This window comes from Hyposmocoma kahamanoa, unplaced genomic scaffold, assembly GCF_003589595.1.
Source record: "Hyposmocoma kahamanoa isolate Upper Pololo Valley unplaced genomic scaffold, ASM358959v1 65, whole genome shotgun sequence".
Classification (NCBI taxonomy): Eukaryota; Metazoa; Arthropoda; class Insecta; order Lepidoptera; family Cosmopterigidae; genus Hyposmocoma; species Hyposmocoma kahamanoa.
Genome location: NW_020653853.1, coordinates 14585264 through 14610707, shown reverse-complemented (window position 1 = coordinate 14610707; position 25444 = coordinate 14585264). Strand labels below are relative to the sequence as shown.

General features: G+C 34.8%; 1 protein-coding gene across 1 annotated transcript in view; it reads left to right on the top strand.

Moving 5' to 3' along the window:
* Positions 1–25444, top strand: part of LOC113231385 — a 68170-nt gene that overhangs the window by 23417 nt on the left and 19309 nt on the right. The window contains exons 2-7 of the mRNA XM_026465686.1: positions 2074–2241; positions 3213–3322; positions 3486–3571; positions 4406–4524; positions 18940–19277; positions 20258–20349. Coding sequence (XP_026321471.1) covers positions 2074–2241; positions 3213–3322; positions 3486–3571; positions 4406–4524; positions 18940–19277; positions 20258–20349 — 913 coding nt within the window. The remainder of the gene's footprint in view (positions 1–2073; positions 2242–3212; positions 3323–3485; positions 3572–4405; positions 4525–18939; positions 19278–20257; positions 20350–25444) is intronic.

Genomic DNA, 25444 nt, shown 5'->3' with positions numbered 1-25444 from the left:
AATGTCCTTTGGTAGAGCATTATAGTTTGTATTATTTATATTATTTTTCCTGTTAGTTATATAATTATTTCCATCCAAAGACTATCTGGCAACATTCGCTAAACAGCGATAAGACCACCTCTTATTCCATCGCTTATTTTTTATTTATTTTTTTGTAACGCACACACTCATGCTCGCTTTAAGGAAATCCTATATCGCGGGTGCCATGAACACACATAGACAACCATAAATTACACCCAAACCCACGAAAAAAATAAATATAGGCCATACAATTATTTCTTCTGGCCGGGGAATCGAACCCGGGATCTCTACGTGGCAGACCAGCACAGTAACTGTTCGACCAAAAAGGCAGTAATTTTATTTAAATGTATTATGTTTATTTCCATTTTGGTGCACAATAAGGAGTTTTTGTATTGTATTGTATATTCGGACACACATACCATTCCATAAATTTTTGTGGTAAGGGTTATTATAGCAGACCAGTGTATTTGGGTCCCTGACACTGCTACTATGTACATCCCTATCTCTTTTGTAAAGAGGTCTATGTTTTGTGTAATCAAGTAGGTTATGTCTCTCTCAGGGCAGTGCCCTTCAGATCTTTGCAATTTAATACTCAAACTGGCACTGCAACTCTCATGGATAGGCGTGTCACTTACTACCAGGCGTACAACTTGTTCGTCCCGTTGCTTGATATTATTTAAAAAAGTTAAGAAAAGTACAATAAATAAAATAAAATATATAATTTAGTTATAAATAAATTTAAAAAACGAATTCCCATAGCATATAACGGCCGTTAGAAAATCCAGGTTGCGTCGCTAATCATAGGTAGATAATATTGGGCAACCTTGAACTTGTCGAATAAACTCCTTTTTTTAAAGAGTACCACTAAAAAATATTTTCTGGAAAAACGTGAAAAAATTCATAAAAAAATATATTAAATTATTTATTTAAAAAATGTAGACTAGATATTATATTATTCTACCCATTTCCGTTGTTATCTACCTATGCTGAATAAATAGAAGGGGAGCATACTATTTTTAGCAACGCATCTGAATAAATCAATTGATATTTGTATATTTGACGAAAAAAGAATGATATTCTGAGTAGTGCTCCGAAATTAAATTAGTAGCTCTGTTACTAATAACTAATAACTCCACCAGTTGTTATAATGATTACTACAAAGATAGACGCAAAGAAAACTCTTCGACCCGACAGGACTTGGACCTGCGACCACGTAGTCGAGTCAGCAGGTCGACGAAGTTCTTTTGTGTGTCTTTTATAGATCTATGTATTGGGTTTCATTGGCTTTTAACTCCTTAAGCGACATCTTGTGAGAGATTTATGAACCTTTTCATTCAGCCGGTACTTTTACAGCAACCGCAAGCTTATCATTTATCATTAATAAAAGAATGTACGTATGTAGGAACCACCAAAGCTAAGAATCCCACGGGTTTTTGTGATTTTATTTTAGTAGCAAAATAAAATAGCCTTATTTATATTGCTTCTGTTCCACAATTCATTTTTTAATTTAGTTTATGGTAATTTTGACCATTAAGAACAAAGTTATTTTTAATTATGTGTAGTTTATTATTTATTGTAAATAATATTATGATGTTTTGGTATCATGATATTATTTTTTGTGAAATTACTCCACTGTTATAACAATACAAATATCGAACACAAAGAAAAATTCTTTCAACCTGCGTCTGTGCCATAGAGGGGCTACCGCTCTTCCAGCTGCGTTGCGAGCAGTTGCGAGACCTTAGAACACGCAGACCCAGACCTTACGAATTTTTCTGTGCGTTTATTACTGATCTATGTTTTTGATTTTAACGGATTTTTAGCCGTAGCGTCATCTCTGAGAAATCTATGAAAGGTTTTCATATTTAGTTTAAGTTATTAACTATCATTCGCTTTTGTGGTAGAGGAATAAATATATCGAGAGGAAATTCGCATAATTTGAAAGAATATTCACATAAATCTTCCAAGGTTAACTAGCATTACAGAAAAACCGAATCCACCAAATGCATGGGTTGATGCATACTGTACATTTCGAATTTTTCTCTTCCTCAGATTCCTGATCTTCACGTCAAGGCTAGTTGCCCTTCTAGTGCTTCATGCCGCTGGCGCTGGTCTAGCTTCTCCCACGGTCCTTGTATCCAGGCCAATTACATTGAAATTGGAATGGCTACCTAGCGACAACCAGACTCTGTACAGTTTGAAAGAAGGAGAACGAAGGAAGTAAGATACCGCTTTCTTGATTTCTTTCTTTTGACATAAAAAGTTCGGAAGTTTGTTTACCTTTTAACTCTAGTTTTGTAATGGTGGTCAGTACGCAAATTAAGATTTTTTTGTGTGAGCAAGTTTTTGTTTTTTACAAAACGTTAAAAGTATTACATTTAAGTATTACAAAAGTAGTACATTTGCAATGAATTTGGAAATATTAATATTAAACTACAAAAATAGAAAAATACACAAATAACTACTTACTTACTTGACCAGGTAGTGATCTTTACCCAAAACTTTAAAATTTTACTGTCAAAACGATAGACAAACATCCTCAGAATGCCATTGCCACTGTCACGCACTCGCTTCAACAGGGACGACACCTTTTTTCGCCTAATGGCATAAAAGTCATTTGTTAGCGCCTCGTTGAACATGCCGGATGCCCTGCAGTGCCATGGGAGTCCCAACAGCACCTTGAAGATGTTATTGTGCTGTACTCTCAATACATTGCATGTACGCTGTGTATAACTAACCCTTAACCCAGACTATACTAATTGACAGAAAACTTTAAAAAGCGATATTTTCACCACTTTTATACAAGAGTAAATCTACGGACCAGCATGTTTCCTCGCATAGCCTGTGCTCTACGCTCCCTTTCAATATCAAGGTCATCTTTTATGCTGTCAGTAATGAACTGATCAAGATATTTAAACCTAGATAGGTTAGTGGAGTAGACATTCCACTGAGAGGCGCACCACCAAGCATTAGCGACGTACAACATTTGGATAGCACCTACCTGCTATACAACAATTTCGTTACAAAAATTCGCTTCCATTCCATTCCGCAGCAATGTAAATCGAGCATTAGGCTTTCGACTATAAGAGACCATCGACAAATTGGTCCACTCATCCGCACGAGCTCGGTCTTCAGCTTCACCTATTATGTTAAAAGTTAGAAAACCAATAACTATCTTTAACTTGTTTCAGTCTACAGTTAAATACATCCTCAATATCACAAAGGCATGCCTTCATAACGATAAACCCTTGCTCAAGGGATTTCCACTGGGCGTTCTACCACGGATCATTAAACGATGATGGTAAGATAGTCTATTCTAAAATATTATGTAACAAGAACAAGAAAAGAACAAGAGTTTACTTGCTAATTAATTTACGGTACAGAGCAGGCTGTCGCGGTCGGTACGTTTTAGGCAAGACTTTATCATAACTTAAAGTGATGATGACAATGATTCTATATTTCAGGTTTAACATTGTTAAAGGAACATTCAGGCGCTGATACATCCGTGTTCTCAGTATTGATATCACAGTACAACAGATATGTCATAGAGGTAAGATAATTTTTTTGAATATTGTAGAATAATAATCTTATAGAAGTAGACGTAAAAATAGAGCAACAAACTTAAATTATTTTGAAGTTACACTGTTAAAACTGATTGCTGACAACGCGTGCTTCGAATACTGTTATGCATTCTGCAGATCGCATACTGCAGTTTGTGTGTGATACTACTGAAGGGCTAGCACGACAGGGTGCGACTAGCACGAGATACTGCTATTCTCGCAAAGAGATCTCCCGCTTTATGTCGCTCTCGCGCTAGTCGCGCTTGTTCGCGCTAGCCCTACTGGTGTGTATTAAATTTCATGAATTTCATCGATAGTTTTTTGCAAGTACTGTTTGCAGTCTGCAGCATTGTTAGGAGCTCGATAAAAACATCTCGAGACTTATTAGTTTAATAAGAACTAACAACGTGCTAGACTAATTATGTACTTGCAACTAAACTAGAGAACTTTCTGAATATTAGTATCAGAGCAACTCTCTCCGGGACACTAAACAGAACACTCAGACCAATACCAAATTAGACAAGTTAATTTCCCAAATTGGTCCTACCGGGAATTGAAACTGGGTCCTCCTCTTCCACAGTATGAACCGTTAGACAGACAAGGTCATCAGTCCCGTTTGAAATTGCTATTATAAGTCTCAAAATTCCTTCTCTGACCTGAGATTTCACCATTACAAATGGATACCAATCACCAAAAAACGAAGCATCGCTAAGAACAAGAACTCTACTCCTCCACCTATCCTCAGCACTATGATTAGAGTTGAGAAGGATAAAGTTCATTTTAGAACTTTTCCTCGGAATGTTACTTACGAATAAACATTCCAGATATCATCCACCAATGGCGGAGCCGCGGCGGTAAGCGTGCGCGGGGAAGCAAACCGAAACGTGCGCATGCGACTGCGAGTAAGATCTAGACGAAGACTCTCTGCGAACTGGGAGCCCAGGTATAATTCTAGTTTACTTGTTGAAGCCGATGTGCGATATTATATTATACACATTTAATAAGATCAGCATTTTTTATCCTTTTACGGATTTAGAGGGTTCTCTTTCGTAAAACTATTTATATTAATTGGTGGAATCATCGCATTGAAGTGAAATGCAATTGTGTTAATGCCCCGTATATTTTTTCTAAATCTTATGCTCAGGCCACACAGAGGCGACCGCGAAAGCGTTCCGGGCGCGGGAATTTTTGTAATGTAGCAGTTAGCGGTAGGTAGCGGCGACCGCGCGTCCCCAGCGCGTTTCAATGTGGCAGGGTTTACATAAACTCGTACATTACAAAAATTCCCGCGCTCAGAACGCTTCCACGGTTGCCTCTGTGTGGCCTGAGCATTAATAATAAAATGTTACTTTTTTCGTAAAGGTAAGTTTTTAGTAACAAGTTGTAGTAGCAGTAATATAAATAAACACTGATCATATATTTTAATGACATAGTCTTAACTTAACTCTGGGTTATATTGATACTTGCTCAGATTTTCAGTGACTCTCGAAGTACAGGGCGTCCTATTGGGGACCTATTTAGGCGGAAAAATATTTATTCCTCTAGATATTCTTAGAAAACCATGGGCTTCTTAGATTTTGTAAGCCGTCAAATCTCATGTAGAAAACTATGTAGATTATAAATTATATGTGATATATACCCACCAAAACTTTTGTTATTAGTTTCAATTTTTACTTATGTACTGTATATAATAGTGCTTGTTACATACTCTGCCTATTTAGTATTTTAAAGTTAATTATATCACACTGAAGCTGCCTAGAAGAGATTGCTACCTGGCAATAAGACAATACGTTGTACTCTGCTTTTGTTTGTATTCGTTCTTGTGTACAAAATACAAGGACAATCATTGTACAAATACAAAGAGCACAAATATTTTATTACTTGTATTTGCGTCGTAGATTGAGCTCATCGACTCACCTGTCAAATGCGACTATTCTCATTAATCATTTTTTTGGAGAGGCTCTGTGATGTTTTCTTTGCCCAGCGCTCGCATGATGATATTTTCATTAACTACGTCACTATTTAAAAGGCAACACATACAAGGATGAGATGCATACAAAATACATATTGGTTGAGATGCAGAAACAGGACTCTCAGCTAGAAAAATCAAAAATCGAGAAAGATGAAAAAAATTATCTCACGTTTTTAAAAATTACTTTCCAACTTAGGTTTTTTTAACGCCTAGCATGGACAGACAGTATAGACAGTCGTTATTTTATTATAAGTACAATCACTTGTTAAAATATTGTCGAAACGTTATGCTCATCGTTATCAATCCATTTAGATTAACGTCCCACTGCTGGGCACGGGTTTCCTTTCAAGCGAGGGTTTAAGTCGGTTTGGCCACACCGACCCAATGAGAGTTGGCAACTTTACACGTTTTCCGAAGGTTGATGGAGGGACCTTCTTCGACGTGGTTTCGGCACGATTTAAATTCTGCGAAACTCAGAAGTGCGAAGCCGGATTCGAACCCACGGTGTTTTGCTTGAGAATCGGTAATAATAAGACTAATAACGTTCACACTCAACATGACCCGCACAAATGAAACTCTGTGTCGCGGGTGCCATGGACACACACATAGACAACCACAAATTACACCCAAACTCACGAGAGAAATAAATGTAGGCCATACAAATATTTCTCCCAGCCCGGGAATCGACCGCTGTGTGGCAGTTCGGCATGGTAACCGTTCGGCCACTGAGGCAGTTAGGTCTAACCAGGACGCGTTTATTCGACACGAATTTTACCGCGCTCACGGGGACCGCTGCACGCGTGGCCGCCGCGCAGCGACCGCTTGCATCTGTCACGGCAAAATATGCTCTATTGTTTAGTTTTTACGTTTTAAGGAATTTAAATGTTGTTGTCTAGTAAATAGAACTCAGATTCGCCATTAATGTACGTGAAAGCGTGCGCTGCATGCGGCCGCGCGAAAACTTTCGCATCGTGTAACTGGGCTTTTTCACCAAGGCCTCAGAACTATATGCTACACGCTGCATAATGTACCTATTCGTTTTTTTGTTGTGTCGGTAGTTGTATAATCGCTGCCAAACTTGTATAAATTATATCCAGAATGTAATAAACGATATTAAAATTTATTATATTTGACAATCACTTATGCCAATGGCAGTAGCGATAGAGCTATGTTAGGAACGTAGCCAGATGAAATTTGTTTAGCGTGTGTTGGTATATTTATATTCATGATTGCGTGTGTCATCCTAAACATAAGCCACAAATACTCACTCCATCACTGTAGCCCAATAAAAACTTGCCAGTCCCGTTAACCATTGCTCTCACGTCCTATAAATCGGATCTGTCCGTCTATCCGTCACGAGAACACGTATACGTGGATTTATGACACGCACCGTGTATGGAACTGATATGAGTTAAGGGTAAGTCAATTTTTTCCTCATGCGTAATACATGAGAAAAAACTTAACAATTTTTTTTTTTCACTTTGTATGGCCAGACTCGTATTGCTATTATAGCAATGTCAATACTTTGGGCTAGGTAGCTACCAGCCCTTGGGTCTCCTACATCCTCTTACTTTTCCGGATATGATTTTTGCAAAACGAAAGGACACTGGGACTAAGGATCAACCGATATTTCGTGCGAGTAAATAGTCGTTGACGAGGTCCCAAGTTTACGGCTTTTTAATCTATCCGCCAGCTCATTTGCGGACCCAGTCTGCCTTAGTAGCAGTAGAGCTTCTTGTGAAAGAGTTCCTCGAGGGAAGTACTTGCCACCTTACCTATTTTTTGCCGCCTTTTTTGAAGGGTAAGCGTGCGGTGAAATTACAGCCACGTGGGACTTGACAACTTGTGTCTCAGGGTGACAGGCGCGGTGGCAGTGCCACTCAGATCTTAGTGACTTAAAACTATGAGTGGTATTGCAACTGTTATGGACAGGCTTGTAGCTTACCAAGCGCATGACTTGCTCGTCTCGTCACTTTATATTATATAAAAAAGCCATCTTGCTAGTTTATGGAGATGGGACGGAGTCAGTAAAAGCATAATATATATATATATAGTCTCAGTAATTATTAAAACAAAGACGTACATAAAAGAAAATTCCTTCCATCTAACAGGACTTTCGAACCTTCAAACTAGGGACGCAAAAACGCTACGCCCATTAAAGTCGAAAAAAACCAATACAAAAACTTTGTAACAAACAGAGAAATTCACCAGGTCTGCCTTACTCAATCCGTAGTTCAAATGGCAGAGCAGTAACTCCAGTTTAGCGTAACGACGCACGTTCGAGTTCTGTCAGATCGAAGGAACTTTTGTTTGTGTTCGATCTTTATATGCCTATGACTACTGCATAGAGTAGATAATAAGAAATAAAGACGAAATAAGGGCCATCCATCAATAATTAATTAATTACACAAAATAAAAGTACAAGCAAGAATAAAAAAAATCATGACGTGTAAATTCAAAACGCATCCGTAGATAAACTTTTTCTTTTAATTAACTGATGTTTTATAGTTCAACTGTTTTTCTTTTATCTACCATTTTCCTCGCTATAGTGAGGTGAAAAGTTGTTTCGCTCGACAGCAAAGTTGTTTTGCGTCCCGTGGCTTGAAACCCTCCCTTCGCTCAGAAATCAACTTTTGAACCACTCGCATCGCTCAGGGTTCAATCTTAGCTTCCTTCACCTGCTCAGGTTTCAATACAATCACTCGCGTCAAACAACAACTTTGCAGCCTTGCATAACAAATAACTATAGTCTTCTAGTAAATAACTGGGCTGAACCAGACGGCAAATTATTGAAAAAAATCTAATAATAAATTTTCTCTATTACCTGCATAATGTTTATACATTTAAATACACGTAACAGATCTAAGGTCGATTTTCGCGCGATTGAGAAAGTTACAACGTGGAAATGTCGAAAAAAAAATAGCGTATGTCGAGAGTGAGCAATTTTGGTATCTCAAAATCTCATGGTAGATATAAGTCGGTGCTCAGTGCTCGATATAAAATGTTTGATCGGAGGCAATAGATACCTAATTACCTTTCGTAAGGTCATGTGAAAATGAAACAGACATGGCAGGAGTTGTTATCTATTTGGATATGGCAAAATGTTGACATGAATTTTACTGTTGAAAGACATTATTTTAATATTAAAATAACACTCTCTCTCTTTCTCATCTGAGCGTTGTCCCGGTTGCGTCCTCAGCAGTGTTGCTGCGGAGCCCGGGGTCCGCTTTCCTGCTTTTTCTCCTCCACTTTGCACGGTCTTCGGCATCCTTAGTGGTGAGACAACATTATTGAAATAACACTATGCGTTTCATAACATCCAATTATTTCAATCAAAACAAACTGACAGCTTTTGATTTTTTGGTTAAAAAAATATTAATTGATTATATTTCGAAAACAATAATCGCACCGCTCATGGAAGAATGGCATAAACGCCATTACCTCAAAAACGTTTATTGCTCTATAAGATACAGAAAAATATAACCCACATTTTCTCCAATTCTGGTAACTCTATCGACTAATATTGTAGATAGAGAGAGTTACAAGTATTGTAGAGGATGTGGGTTATATTTTTTTGTATCTAATGGAGCAATAAACGTTTTTGAGGTAATGGCATTTATGCCATTCTTCCATAAGGGGTGCGAATTGATAAGATCGAAACATACAGCAATTAAGATTTCAAAATTTTATTGTATCTCTACATAGAACGAGAACAAGATTTTTTGAACAATGTCTTTTGTGTGATCTTTTTGGTAGACTTGAGAATGCGACAATATTGCAAAATCGAGGAAATGTTGTGGAATGTGGAAATCTTACGACAATTGATTCCCAGGATACCGTCATCAATCATACTATTGAAATTTCTTAAGCTGACATTTTGACGCAGGTTTTCCTCTTAACAAATTCAATAGGGCATTTATGAATATTTTTGGTGAATATTTTAATACTCACGTTCCGGGTTAGATAGTAAATGGCGGTTATTTGAAAAAGATTTGATACTATAGTAGAGAAGAATTTATAAAAAGTTACAGAAAATATTCCATTCCTACCTATTATATATGTCATAAGTGACTTGAGATCTAGAAACCGTGCACACAATGCAGCAGTAACTAAAAATTGGAATGAATAGACCGTCGATTATTTCTTGCGGCTTTTTTAATCACCCTAGAATCAGATTCATTCTCACCTTGTTCTTCTTATTCAAAAGCTAGGCTCTTGTCGGCGTACTAGGTTTGATTTTCTGATCCCACAAGACATTAGATTTTTGCCGTATCTGATCTAAATAATAATAATAAAGTAATATTTTAGGCTTTGACAGAGGCGAGCGCCTAAAATAAAAAAAAATAAAAAATATTATCACTAATATCAGGTTTCTTACCACGGTATGACTTCTTTTTATTTTCTCGATATTTCGGAACGGTTTCACGCTCTATGGTCACGGGTTGACAGTCCAGTCAAAAAAAACCTGATATTAGTGATAATCATTTAGTGAATAACCACGAAAGTCTTAAAATCTATATAATAATAATATTGTTTATTTGTCTCAGCACATCACTATAAGCTACTTTACACTAAGAGTTTAGTAACAGACAATAGTAGTGGGAGATAAAAAGGTCTGTAGCTCGCCATAATAGCGGAATGTTTCTCAATTCTCAGCCTTAGTAAAAAAAAAACCAACACTTTTAACTAACATTACTGTTCTAAGAATTCCGTCTGATTGCTAAACACTTAGCACAAAATCATACATCATTATATTAGATATTTATATTACACTCGGAGCACTATCCACACACAACTGCACTGCAATGCCTACCTCCAAGCTTAGCCTAGAAAAGAACCATTTGATATTAGCAGGGATCGGAATAGTTAGAGTTTTTTTACCTAAGTTCGAGGAATATATACAGAAAATGGAAACTGCCTTACGACAATATTTTTTAGTTCCTGGACCATTTTGAGTTTCAGGAAATCACCTAGGAACCATAAAAATTGACGTAATTGGGGACAGACAGGTACACTATATTTATCTTAACTTTGCGACGCACAGTGAGTCGGATCTGCGATATTGCTGACATTGGATTTTTTTTCACGACACCTAATAATGCCAATCGTGAGATCCTATTATCCTAATTAAATATTGTCATATCACATTTTGCCCATAAATCTAATAGTTTGGTAGGGAAAAAATAAAATGTGTATTACTTACCTGTCCCCAATTACGTCAATTTTTAATGTACTTAAGTGATTTCCCGAATTCCGAACAGGTCCAGGACCTAAAAAATATTGTCGTAAGGCAGTCTCCATTTTCTGTCTATGTTCCTCAAAGTTTAGGTAAAAAGCTCTACCTATTCCGATCCCTGGATATTAGAAAAAAAAGGAAAGAAACAGTTAAAACGTTTTTTATCGAAAGTACGCAATAAAAAAATATGACAGTATCGCACAGACGAGGTAAGATTATTCCACACCTAAGCGACGTGCTTAAAACCGAAGTCCTGATCTAAACTCAGGTAGCTTATAAATACAATATGCTACCTAATAAATAAACTAATTTTGTCTTGGTCGTCTTCGGCCTGTCCTTCCTTCAGTCTTCTCTTCTAAGAAAACTCTCGTAACATATCAGTAAAGCTAGCACGACAGGACGCGACTTGAGCGAGAGCGGTATAAAGCGCGAGATACTCTATGCAAGAATAGCAGTATCTGGTGCTATATGTCGCTCTCGCGCAACTCACGCCCTATTGTGCTAGCCCTACAGATGGCAAAACTTTCTTACCTACGTACTGAAATTAATATGAATGCTTTTTAAGTGCTATTGTATTACCCTTAATATCATAAATCTTAATTGTGTACTAAACAAAAATAGTACCTACATGATATTATGGACGACTTTCTGCAATATATCCGCGTCTCCAGCGCTAAACATCCGTGTTATAGCTGTCAGCTAAGAAAGTTCAATGAAATATGGACTGTGTTCTAGTTAATACTAGAGTACCGTAGCTTTATTAAATATATGTGGATTGAGCATAGATTCTACGGGATTAAGGGTCGGCCTATATATAATATATTGAGTTCGGGCTGTGATACAAAAATACAAGATTATTCACTGACAAATGTGTTTGCAATGAAGGTATTTTTTAATATTTTTTATAATATCAAGTGACGCATGACGGGACAAACAAGTCGTGCGATGGTCGTGCGCCTGATGCTAAGCTACACGCCTGTCCATAACAGTTGCAGTGCTACTCAGATCTATGAGGGGCGCTGCCACTACGAGACGTAAGTTGACAAGTCCCATTTCCCTGTGATTTCACCAGCAACCTTTCAAAACCGGAACACAGTAATACTGACATTACTGCTGCTCTACTGCTCTACTGCTGCTAAACTATTATACTACAAATATTAGGTCGTACATTTCACCACAAGGCATGCGTATATTTGACATATTTAACTTTTACTTTTGATATAGCATGCATTTAAAGTTAAATTGATAAAATAGCATAAATAACAAACAATAACAATTCGATTTTAATTAAGAAATAGGAAATTAAAAATATAACATACCTACTTCAGTAAAAATTTTAAAATACCAGTTGAGCTCCATGTGAAAGAGTTAATATGAACAATTGTAGCTATAACAACATGTGAACATATGGCATTGACACACCAAAGGTACTATATAGTTTCAAAACTACACAAGCCCCATTCGTAAATAACAAAAGAACCGTCCGCATGTTTTTTTTTAAATTGCTTAACACTAGGTACAATAATTAATTCGTTACATTAAAAAGTGATATCTGCCACATGAATTAAAGTACAGAAATACATTCTTATAAAGTTTTAAAAATAAATAATCCGAACAAATTCAATCAACGCTTTCGTAGAATAAAAATAGTATAAAATGACGTTTATCTCAACTTAGGGCTAGAGTTTTAATTGTAGAAGATCGTGGATTAATGTTAAGCACCTTCTACATTCCGAGGTGTAGTCGCACTTATCTGAATTGGCAGTTTAACTTGTTGATAGTGTAAAAAATCTCATTTAGATAAGCCACTATGAGAGTTGTTTTATTTTATTTGGTAAAATGGATTCTGGTGTACTTTGGCACATTTTTATCTTGGAGGGTGTTCAATTAATTACTTTTTTTATATAAAAAACAAGTAAGCATTTGACTTCCTTTCACATGATGGAAAGTAATGATGAGGTCGACGTTGTAGCATGCACACCTAAATAATGCCTATTCACTGTCGCCTTGAAAAGGTCCAAGTTATAGCGTTCCGGGAATAAGTCCGCAGGTATTCCACTCTCTAACCGCTCGCCATATAAATGTGGAAGTGAAATCTAATATCAAGGATTTCTTAACTGTTAATATGTTAAAAGTAACATTGAAATATTTTTCATTACGCGTTAACTAAACTTATGGTAAATATTTAAATCAATTAATCATAATTCAATAAAAAAATATATGTCATAGTAATTCAACTTGTTTTTTAACCTAGGGCCCCCGTTTTATAAACGAATGTTATTATTTTTACATTTTGATATCAGCTAAGATACAGTCATCAGTAGAATATAAAACAACAAAATAAAAACGTTCAAGTGACTTCCTGTTTAAACAAAGTAACATAGCAAGTTTTAATGATTACAACCTGGTTTATAGACTTCGGACCAACGATAAATTGTCCCATTCTGTCGTTTTTAATATGCACTTATACTTTAGTGTTTCGCACTGCCTGTGCCACTTTAGCTTAGGGCCCCCAATCTGGAGGCACCAGAATTGATGACTTAACAAAGGATCCACATTTTTGTTTACTTTTGAATAAAAAATTAAGGTGAATTCATAAAAAAATTATTATTCACTATTATCGTTTATTCAAAATTATCGTTCGAACTTATAAATGACTGGCAACACAATAATTATAGATGACAACGTCTGTACCACTTCAAATGGCAGGTATCCAGCTATCGACTTTAAAAATATTAAAAATATACGTAAAAAACAGATGTAATCGTCTTTTGTAGGTTTAAAAATATTCCCTATTATTTCACAATTTATTCATTATTAATAGTTCTTTATTATATTGTTAAAATATGTAATAAGGTTTGCTAAAAGATTATGCCACAAGCTGTTAAAATGTCTGATGTTAGTGATATTAGATAGGTTACATTTTTTATTGAAAACCGGTAAAACAGATCAGAACTTCTGTCGAAGACGAACAGGAGTGCTCGCTTCAGACATTACAGATCAGACATACACACGTAGAGTGTGACGACAGAACGAAACAAAGTGAGAACTAGAATGACGGCAAAATAATTAAAGATCGATTCAAAACTCAAAAGTAAGTGGCCAGCAATCAGAGAAAAGGTGATGGAAAGGTAAGATGGCGATGGAGGAGGTCGCATCATCACACAATTATTAGCTACAGTCACAGCTGTCAAATCACGATTATTTATATTTTTTAATATAAGTTGCACTTTGGTACACAATTTGGGCAAAAAAAAAACACCTATATTATATTCACATATGCAAAACAATCGTAGCGTAAAATGACCCAATCTCAAAGTAAGGAGTGCCCAGGACTTTAAGTTACCAAATTAACTCAAACATGAAGATCACAATCAGCTTAGAAAAGTTTGATTCCTAAATTTATCCTACCGAGAATCTAGCCAGGGACCCCTCATCAAGAGATCACAGTGGTAATCACTCTTAGCACTTGTTTCAATTGAGAACTTGTGTCGGGCGAATATTGTTTGTTTCGCAGAATGAACCGATCGATTGGATTCTTCTATATAATTTGATAAATTTTATACCGTAGTATGGTCAAGGGGCCACAAAATGATGAAAGACGGCCCTTGTCAAAGCGTTATAAAGACTAAGTCTTATTAGCAAGTGACCATTGGAGTCGAAGTAAACATTTTATGAACTCCGTTTTATGACAAAATTATAGATAAATGTTTGGTACTTGTAAGGTTTTGCGATATGATACCTGAACATTCAAACGAATAGCCTTGTTCTATGAAATAGTTAATTTTATGTAGGAAGAAATTCAATGTAGGGTCAGCCGGGGAAAATGCATAATGTGGAGATCTTTTAAAAACTTACATTTTTATATATGAAAATTCAAGCATTGTAGTATAATCCAGTTTTACGGGAACAAATGAATACATTTATTATTAATCAGAAATTACAGTTCAAATATAAGCATTTATTATCTAAAATAAACTCGTACGCTCGTTACAAGAAAGCTACGTGACACGTACATGAAATATCACATACGTCAAAAATGCTTTATTCACTTAGACTATGAAAACCAATCCATCCTCTAAATCATCTAAGTTTATTCACATGAAAGTCAAAATAATAATACGAACTACGAACTACATTGTGAAACAAATTACTTATGCATGATTGTGTGAAATTTTATTTATTTTCTACTTGAGCATAAAAAGTTATAAAATATTTTTAAACGTAGAATTTTTAACCCTTCCTAAAAAATTGTCATTTTATAATATCATTGCCATAATGCACCAAAATTTTGATTAACAAGTTTCTTTTTGTTTAAGTTTATGACCCAGTTGCAGGCCAAGTCCTATTATTATTTAAAGTTCTTGATTTAAAAGTTAGTTTTAAACAGTTTCTGTTGTATGTTTCACAAATTTATATAAAGCACTGTTAACACTTTTTATTTTTAATTAGATCTGACATTAAGAGAACTATATTTTGATACCGATATGCACCAGTTTAAAAAAACTACATATTCTTTATTATACATTATAAATTATGATGAAGAATTTTGTATGTTTGTCCCACATGCGTTCCATTATTATTCATCTGATTGCGATAAAACTTTCGTGAATTGTTGTACCCGTGCCAGTGTTTGGAATATAAGATCCCACTGTTGGGCACGGGTCTTTTTTACGAAAAGGGTTAAAGTCGTTTTTTGCAAACCTACAGGACAAGATAAACACGAGTATAATAAATATCTTGATAATTGAAACCAAGACAAAATAAATTTAAATAATATACATACGTAACACCAGTATTACGCTATTTAACTGATAAAAAAACGATAAATTTTAATTCGTATGTTTTTTTTATTTATAAAACCACGAATCACACGAACACGAACAGCTTGTTTTTTATTTAATTCGTTTTTTTATTTAACTAGACAATTGAGAAAGACGTGAAGAATTACTTATTTCTAATCCATCACAATCAGTCTGGATTTTATGAAGTGATTTCTTTGAGTAATATTATTCTAATGGGGTTGACATGACTAAGAGTATATATGTATATATAGTAGTTGCAACATGGATTAGTAACAATCACTTTATTTTATTAACGTATGAAAACGACGAGTGTTAACTGAATTACTAATTTATTTTTATTACCATAGCGCTTTGCCTGACACAGTTTACATGGGAAGAGAGCGAAGGTCTATGTTGCCAAATTCTCAGAAATTTTTGTGTTTGATGTAACTTGCGCGGGCTACGCAAATAACCAGGCCCGTGCTTCTACAGCGGATTGTCAATAATATCTTTAGTAATTATTTTATTTTATTTATTGACGAATGACAAACTTTTTGACAAAATTGTACATGGTCAGTTATACAGAATAAGAATATCGGTTTTTTATTTAAATTTCAAATAAAAAATCTTCTCTTCTTTTCTCTTCTTCTTCTCTTCTTCAACTATCTTTGTTTTAAATAAACTTTGAAATTAAAATTATCGGTTTAGCTAATTGTTCAATCAACCACAACATCCACAGACTACTATAAAAATATAAAACTTTCAAATGAAGAATGATCGCTATTGTATTTTTTTAAAAGAAAATAAGTTTAAGAAACAAACAAACTTAATAACTTTACTAAGTACAATTAACAAAAAAAAAAAAAGAGAAAAACAGTTTCACAATCCACTACAGTCTATCATACCCAATATTTTAGTAGCCGCCATCTTAAATTTGTGAAAAAGAAATGTCTACTTTGGACAATAGCTCATTATAATTATGAAATAGTCACCTTAGAGACGTAAGTACAAATAGTCCATAAAGACGAGATTATCCCAATAAAGAAATGCCAAAAGGAATTATTGGTAAGCCGTGTTATCTCTTTCACATGGTTTCCTATATAATCAGGGACCTTTAAGGTGGCGGTACCTTATACTCGTTTTAGTTAAGTGTATTATACTCTTCAATAGCACGTATACTACGGTTTAGCCAAATATATAAGAAGAACGAGACTTAAAGCTGAGTAAGGTCCACGTAATTCATAATACGCAAAATATCACATAACAAAGGTAAACGTTAAGTACGAGAAAGGTCTTACAACCTATTTCTTTCCAAAAAAAGTTCACTTTTTACTTCTTCAAATTTTTCTGAACAACCAATACTAACCATCTCTATTACTATACGGTACAAGAGGCTGCGTAGCGTAAATAGAATAAAGAGTCACCTTAAGGCAAACCTCATTCCAGCAACTATTTTTACGTTTTTTTCTCGACCGATGTGGTTTGTCTAGCATTCCTGGTAGACATAGAATAATTAATACCTCGAGTTATGCTGGTTTTATGTGACACTATGGATGAAGACGCAAATAGGATTACGTATCTGCATGAAAAATCACGGGTCCAATTATGTGAGTCGTGCGATTTTTATTTTTAACACTCAACTCACAAGTTTAAAAAAAGAACAATATCCTCCTTGCAAATATTTTTTAAGAAATAATGACGTTTGCTTAGTTATATGCTATTTTATTTGTATAGTCCTATAAAATTGCATTGCACACCTATATTTTAAAGGAAGTTTAAATTTTTACTACTTTTTCTACGGTTTTCTCTGTTCACTAAAAACTTTATAACTCTTATTTAAAGCTTATTATTTTCTTAAGTTTATGAAACAACTTTATGATTTTTAATTAAAGCAAAATTAAGTATTTATGCATTTTTTGTCCTCTTGTGAATTACTATTAATTGGATCCATATTTACATTTTTTGTATTACACTGATATAAACAAAAATCCAATCTTAACTAATAAGGTAAGTACTTTAAATATCTCTGTCTTGCAAGTATGTAAGGTGATTATTACAAAGGCACTCGACTGTGATATAGAGCACATACTAAACAGTCGCGGCGTCTTTATACTTTTTTTAAGAATTGTATGGATGCCGTCACATCGACGCTCCGGATGGTGATAACACAACCATTTAACTAACTGGACTGAACTTGGGGTGCTATTATCCAATCGTGCGTTTTATATCGACATTATTAAGAGAAATTAATCATAAAGAATACTCTAGGTTTATGTAAAAGTGAATAGAAAAAGTATTAACCTACTTATTTGATTCATGTCTAATTTTGGAGCAAAAAACTAACTACAGACAATTTAATCTTATTTTACATTAATAAATGCGTTTTTAGGAAGACAATAACTCAGATGTGTAATCTACTTCTGCATTCTCTATAATAAAGCGAACGACTTCGAAAATAAGACCCTATAGAGATAGTAAACCACTTTTTCAACACTATTGAAACCTGAGCCTCGGTTTTGTAGACCTATCTTACCATTAAAGTAATTGAATAGGATTTATATGTATACGCCACTTGGTTGTGGAGGTGCTTTAAAAGTGTGAAATTAAACCTTAAAGACCGAACTCACTTTAATTGCTACGTGCACAAATCTATCAGGTTTAAAATGCAATCGAAAACATATAAATGGTGGCTAAAGTAGGTAGTTACTAACGTGCAAAGTGTTTAAATTTTTTGTGTTTTTGTGTTTAAAAAAAAGGAGGAGGTTCTCAATTCGACTTTATGTTTTTTATGTATGTTACGCGATAATTCCGGTATTTGAAAAACGATTCTGATGATTGTTTTTGTTGGAAAGAAGGTACCTCCAAAGTGGTCCTATTTAATTTTGAAGAAAATCATCCACCTCTAAGGGTGGCTGTTCACGCATGAAATCTCATTTTTATAAATAGCTCCTAAATTTTATTATAAGGAGCAATTATTTTAATGGTAATATTGCTATTCTCCAATTTAAGGTGTTTTTCTCTCAATATACTTCAAGCAGTGAGCACCTTTTTTATTATCTCCTGGGTCAAGTCCCGTATAGTGACGAACTAGGGGATGAATCCGGATTTGCGCACTTTCCGGTAGACGATTTCGATATAACTTGGCAAATAGATGTGATTCCACGAACTTTTGAGGTCGGCTTTTTAATGCTCTGTACTAATATTATTTACATATTGTTACATTATTATTGCAATATTGCTTTTTTCTATCCTTGTGTCTTCAGGCTTAAGAACTTTAGTCACCGTGATCCACGACTCACGTAATAAAAGTCTCATGGGGTTAATTCTCCACTGAATATTATCTGATATTTTTTTATTTTGTTTCAGCCCAATCGACCCCCAAGCTACAACATACTGCGTAGTTGCATCGCATAGAAAAAACTATACGTCACTATGTGCAGCCCAATACGACATTAAATTCCATCGTTTAGACAACAGACCGACAAATTGCAACCACGAAATGCGTCATTTAAATCCAACGCAAAATGGATTAAATCCCAAAACAGGCACATTCAACCCAAAAGTGGATCATTTTAATCAAAACAAAGACCACATTTATGAAAACGGGTCTCTCGAGTCGACAGAGGTTGATAATAAAATTGACGCAGACATTTATAACGTTTACGAGGATAATTTTAGAAGTATTTACAGAAGGAGAAAGTTTGGTGAGTTTCCATAACAAATTTCCAGATAATCATGAGTAGAATTCTCATTACTACTTGTACATAACTAAATTACATTACCAGCTCTGGAAGAGGAAAATTTATTCCTGCTACAAAACCAGGTAATGTAGAAAATATGTTTGTTCCCCTTACAAAACCAATATGGCGGACAGGTATTGAACGACGAAAAAAAACTGCTATACTTAGAATTCACCAAGTTTTCTATGCAAATTATTTTTCCTATTCTAAAAGTCACTTAAAAAACGTATGTATCTAATGAGGTTCTCGCGATTGTTACACATCACAAAGGAAACGAAATAATGTTTCCGTATCTAAATTGCGCATATTTGTTTTTTCAAACAAAAACGTTTCGTGCCCTTTACCGATCCCATGATTATGGCTGACTGAGATAGTAAAGTCATTAACCAATACACCTTACACCTTACAATACACCTTATTTTTCACTATAGTTAGAAAAGTTATTAATGAAATACCTTATTTTAAAATTTTCCAAAGAACATTCCAATTTTCGCTACGTATGCTATACAAAATTATTTTATTTTATTTTAACAATATGAACTTTATTAAAATAAGAAAATGAAATTATTTTCCCGGATTTAAATCGCGTATATCTGTTTTTTCAAACAAATCAACTTGAAATTAAATTACATTTATTTATTAGTCAGCCATGACGCCGTGACCATGGGACCCGTAAAAGGCCCGAAACGTGTTTGTTTGAAAAAACAAATCGACCCTGGAAAGGCAAAATGGGATAAGCGACACTTTTGGTACTTTGAGACATATATACCGTTGTAATCAGAAACATTAGCCGATTCCAACGGTATATATAACTCAATAATTACTAAAAGTGTCGCTTATTCTATTTTGCCTTTCAAGCGTCGAAATATACACGATTTGGATCGGACAAAAATTGTTTCATTTCCGAAACGTATGTAATTCATAATTAGCCTTTCTTATGCCAGGACGCAGCACTACAGTGACTGATGAAGATCCAGTGATAGCTTGTGTTGGCGATAGGACACATCACGTCATTGAAAACTTAGATGCAGCTTTGGTAAATATTTTAACTACTCGTTATGCGCCGCTGTATTATTGATGACCTACGAGCAGGTCCCGGGTTCGATTCATGGTAGGACCAAGTTTGGAAAATTAACTTTTCTTAGGTTCCATACAATGAGGTTGGTCCTCAAGACCTGTATAAATGTGGAGCACCAAATTTAATAGAATTTATTTTTTAACATACTCACAGCCCCGCACTATGAAAACCCTGTGTCGCAGGTGCCATGGACACACACATAGACAAACACAAATTACACCCAAATTCACGAGATAAATCAAATATAACTAAAATCTATATATATAAAAAGTAATAGATATAAAATCGAACCCGGGACCTCTGCGTGGCAGTCCAGCTAGGTAACCGTTCAGCCACGGAGGCAGTTATTTATATATTAACTGCATGCATTCGATCTTGGCTGTATGAAGTCGGTTTCGAATTCATGCAGTTAATGAGAGAAGTCGTTGTCAACTTCATGCAGTCGAGGTCTCGGATAACGACTTCACACGACATCACGCATTAAGTGCAAACGTACAGTCAATCTGTTAGAAGTCTTACGTAACACGGGGCGAAATGAATAGTTTTATTTTCTCTGGTGAAATATTCGAGAATTTGTACGAACGACTCTTACAAGTGCAATCTGTCGTGTGAGTGACTCAATATAATTTAAACCAATAATCGCAGTACAGAGTACTAAAAAAACCGACCTCAAAAGTCATTCATCCCCTAGTTTGCCACCCTTAGATGTGGAACGCTTTCATGAAATTTAAATGGGACCACTTCTGAGGTGTACTCTCTTTCCAACAAAAATAATCATCAAAATCGGTTCACAAACTTGAGTTTTGAGTTGTCGCGTAACATGCATAAAAAAAAACATACATAAGTCGAATTGAAAACCTCCTCCTTTTTTTGAAGTTGGCTAAAAAATGTTACAAAAATTAGGTGACTGCGCTGCTGCCACTGCATAATTTTATGCATAATTTTCGATAGATGTTGTCATCATGTACGCATTAACAATTATCCATAAATTTCAATACGCACATCTAAAATAAATAAAATGTATTTACCATCCAACCTTGGTAACATTAGTATGCTACAGCTACTGTAATAGTAGCTACGTTTGTATTTACATTGGTTAATTCTGAACCGCAACATGACCACACAGGTCATGTTGCGGTCAGTGGGTTAAATTATTTTGTTCAATCTATTACAATACTCTATTTTAAAGGCTAAATTTCACAGGTATTTGGTTTGTGCAGTACTGTACGTAACTACTGAAACTTTATTTCGTTCTAATGTAACTATTTGACATTGTTAGTTTACCGCTCATCATCAAAGAACTTTAGTTCATAGGTAACCAAATTACACATGATATCATCACATTATGATATGATGATTAAAATTACTGCCCATTCATAATGAAGATTCCTCTATTTTTTTGTAAATATCAAGTGACGGGACGAATAAGTGGTGCGCCTGGTGGTAAGCGACACGCCTATCTATAACAGTTGCAGTGCCACTCAGAGCTTTAAGTTGCAAAGATCTTAGGGGCACTGCCATTGCGCACGTCACTCTGAGATATAAATTGACAAGTCCTATGTGCCTGTAATTTCACCAGCACCCTTACCCTTCCAAATCGATACGCAGTCATGCACACATTACTGCTTGATGGCAGATGTAAACAAATGATATGTTTTGTTGCATCACATGCATTAAATAGCCGAAACCATTCGTTTATATCATCTATTTAATTTTATTTTATGATAAGGTTTCCAAGCTTGGCCCTTAGCACCCAGTTACACGAGGAAAAAGTATTCGCGCGGCCGCCGCGCGGGGTTAGCGCGATGAAATTTGTATCGAATAAATGCGCCCTTATGTTTTTAAATATACAATGTCCAGCTTAAAATCATTTAAACTATTTTTTTGTCTATTATGGCATCCCCATTATGGCGTGACGATGTATAGTCTTGCAGTTTAAAGCGTCGTAGCTTGTATATTTAAAAAATGAAGTTGTTCGTACATAGAACAACACGACTAACTGTCGTTCACGACTTTTTTGCCGTTATGACGGCAGACTGTCGTGACAACGGGAAGAGCTAGAACGACAGTAGTCTGATAATAAATAATATTATACGTCATGATAAAAATGTGACGACAGATAATCGCAGCTTCAAATGATTCTGTCGCGCAAACAATAAGGCGGCTGCCGTGAACCAATACATTGTCGTCACGATCTAGTGGGAACAGCTAGTTACGACAGTAGTTCGACGATAAATAAAACGTTACGACATACATAATAAATAGTACCTAACAATTGTAAAAACTACTAAATTTAGATAATAAATGACACTAAAGCTTGAATTTCAAATAATGGTACCGTACATTTAGTTAAATTCAGCTTATTTCGAATTATAAAAAATCTTCAATTATCATTAGTTCAATTGAAGTGTTGATGTCATTATAAATCCATAACAAAATTAAAACCCGAGAACAAGAGCAATTTTACTTTCAACAATCAACGATAGAAAAATAAAAGCAATTCGTGTAATATACCCGAAAAGAACTAAATCAACAATCGCCGAATTCTCAGCTACTGAAATTAATTTCCAATCCCCCAGATTTTCCCGTCACGCAACACAAACAACCGTAAAAAGGTAAACAACCTAAAGAATCAAGTGATCATTTCGCATGAAAACATAAAGCCTATTTTAATTAGCTGCTTTGATCTGTAGAGAATATAAATTTTCTATAAATCTTTTTTGACTTTTGAATTATTTTTGTGAGGCATGTATTTAAATGATCATTTTTTAAATTTGCAAAACCAGCAGGCAAAAAAACTAAACGGTCGTCTTTTTTACGAATAATCCTCTTTGTCTGAGACATAAAATAAATTAAATCAATGGATATTTTAATCTATACTCAGCTACGCAAAAAATGTTTCATTTGTATAATTAACTTTGATGTTGGGTCTCAAAACTAAGACAAATGAGTATTAAAAATAAAATTTACACACTTACTTTTCAAACTAAGTAAATGTTGATTATATTTGTATACTAATATTATATTCATTATAATATAATTTGACCTGAAAACATGTTTGGAAGCGCAAGCAAATTGGCTTCTGGCAATCGCCGGCCGCTGCCGCGGCACGCTCGCTTCGTTGGCCGGCTCGTGCTGCTTTTTCTTATATTAACGTACTGAATGGAGGGCACAACCAAGTAATCAAGATCTATTAGGAGATCAATATCAAAAGATAGACTGGTTATAAATGTCATCAATTGTAAAGAAAAGACCAATAAAAAAAAGAGAGTCAAATACTACTTCATTTCACACCAAATATTAATTTAGTAGGTATGCTTAAACATAATGATAATGTTACCTTGAATGCATTTCATTCATAATTTATCCGTAGATCAACTAATATAGATGGAATAATCAATATATTGTATATCCATCTAGTATATAACCAGAAATAGAGACGAAATGTTATTTCATTTGTTTGAAAACTATTCTGCCATATCATTACTCCGATTGGCTAGCCCGAGTTCGAAACAAATTGACGGGTGTCGTCAATGGGTGTCGTCAACTGTTTCACTTCAAATCGACCAGTTAACTTGAGCTTTGCTATAATGGACGAAAATTGCAAAATTACATAATTATTTCATACTTAATTACCGATGAAATGTGATTCCGTTTGTTTTGTAATTAGATGTTTTGCCGTTTTTCTATACCACCAAATAGAACAGCACGGCATTGTTTGAGATACAATAAATACATAATATTTTTTGGAATATAAGGAGACGTATATTTCAGTGGAAACGAGAGTTGATATTTATAAGAGCTGTATCGCTAATGTGTTACCAGGAATATGTGGCCCTTATTTCGTCTCTGTTTCTGGTTATGTACTCGATGTGTATATCAAACATAAAAAAAATCGTTTATTTAAAAAAATGCTTATTTATAATAGATCAATTATATCTTTGAGGATCAAATAATATTATCCCTTTTTGTGACTCTAAAATATGTTTTAATTATATTTTAACTCGTTTATAATGCATCGACTGAACACTACGCCAGCTTAATTCTTTTGTCATTTTCTGTTTTTAATATAAATTATACAGAAATATAAAAACGCTGACGATGTTGGCGATACATTATTATAATATTAAATTACAATTAAGAAAATACACAAATAGAGTGAAGCTACAGTACTGACACGCCAAACACGCTGTGATGGCCGTTTTGACAGATTACAATAGTGAGGTTATATCGTGTTAAATCTCAATTCATTGTCGAAAAAAATATAATCAAATGAGAGCCGCATCTTTAAGTTTTTAGATTTATAACTAGCATTGCAAACGAAAATAATAATCTCAGTACAGAGTACTAAAAAAACCGACCGAATTACATCTACTTGCCAAGTATTATTGAAATCGGTTACTGAAAAGTATCCCCTAGTTCGCCACTATACGAGACTTAACACAGGAGATAATAAAAATCAGTGCTCACTGCTTAAAGTATATCGAGAGAAAAACGCCTTCAATTGGAGTACTTATAGCAAAATCAATATAAAATGATTATCACTAATTCCAGGTTTCTTACCACGGTATGACTTCTTTTTATTTTCCCGATATTTCGGAACGGGTGCACGCTCCATGATCACGGGTTGACTGGACGGCAGCAGATGACAGCTTTAAGAGCAGAAATATCTGTTTACCCTCTTGCGCTGTCGACGACTACCTTCATCGTGATTTGTTGTGGCGTTACCATTGTCACTCACTTTTTTCACAGAAACCACACTAAAAATAATTGCTCCTTATAAAATTCAAAATTTAGGCGCTATTTATGAAAATAAGGCTTCATGCGTGAACAGCCACCCTTAGAGGTGGAATATTTTCTTTAAAATTAAATGGGGTGGTCCTGAGGAATCCTCTTTCCAACAAAAAAGAATCATCAAAATCGGTTCACAAATTTAGTAATATTATAATAGTAGTAAGTTTAGTACAGGGTTTTCGCGTAACATACATACAAAAAAAAAACAAATATACAGTCGAATTGATAACCTCCTTTTTCGAAGTTGGTTAAAAAAGAA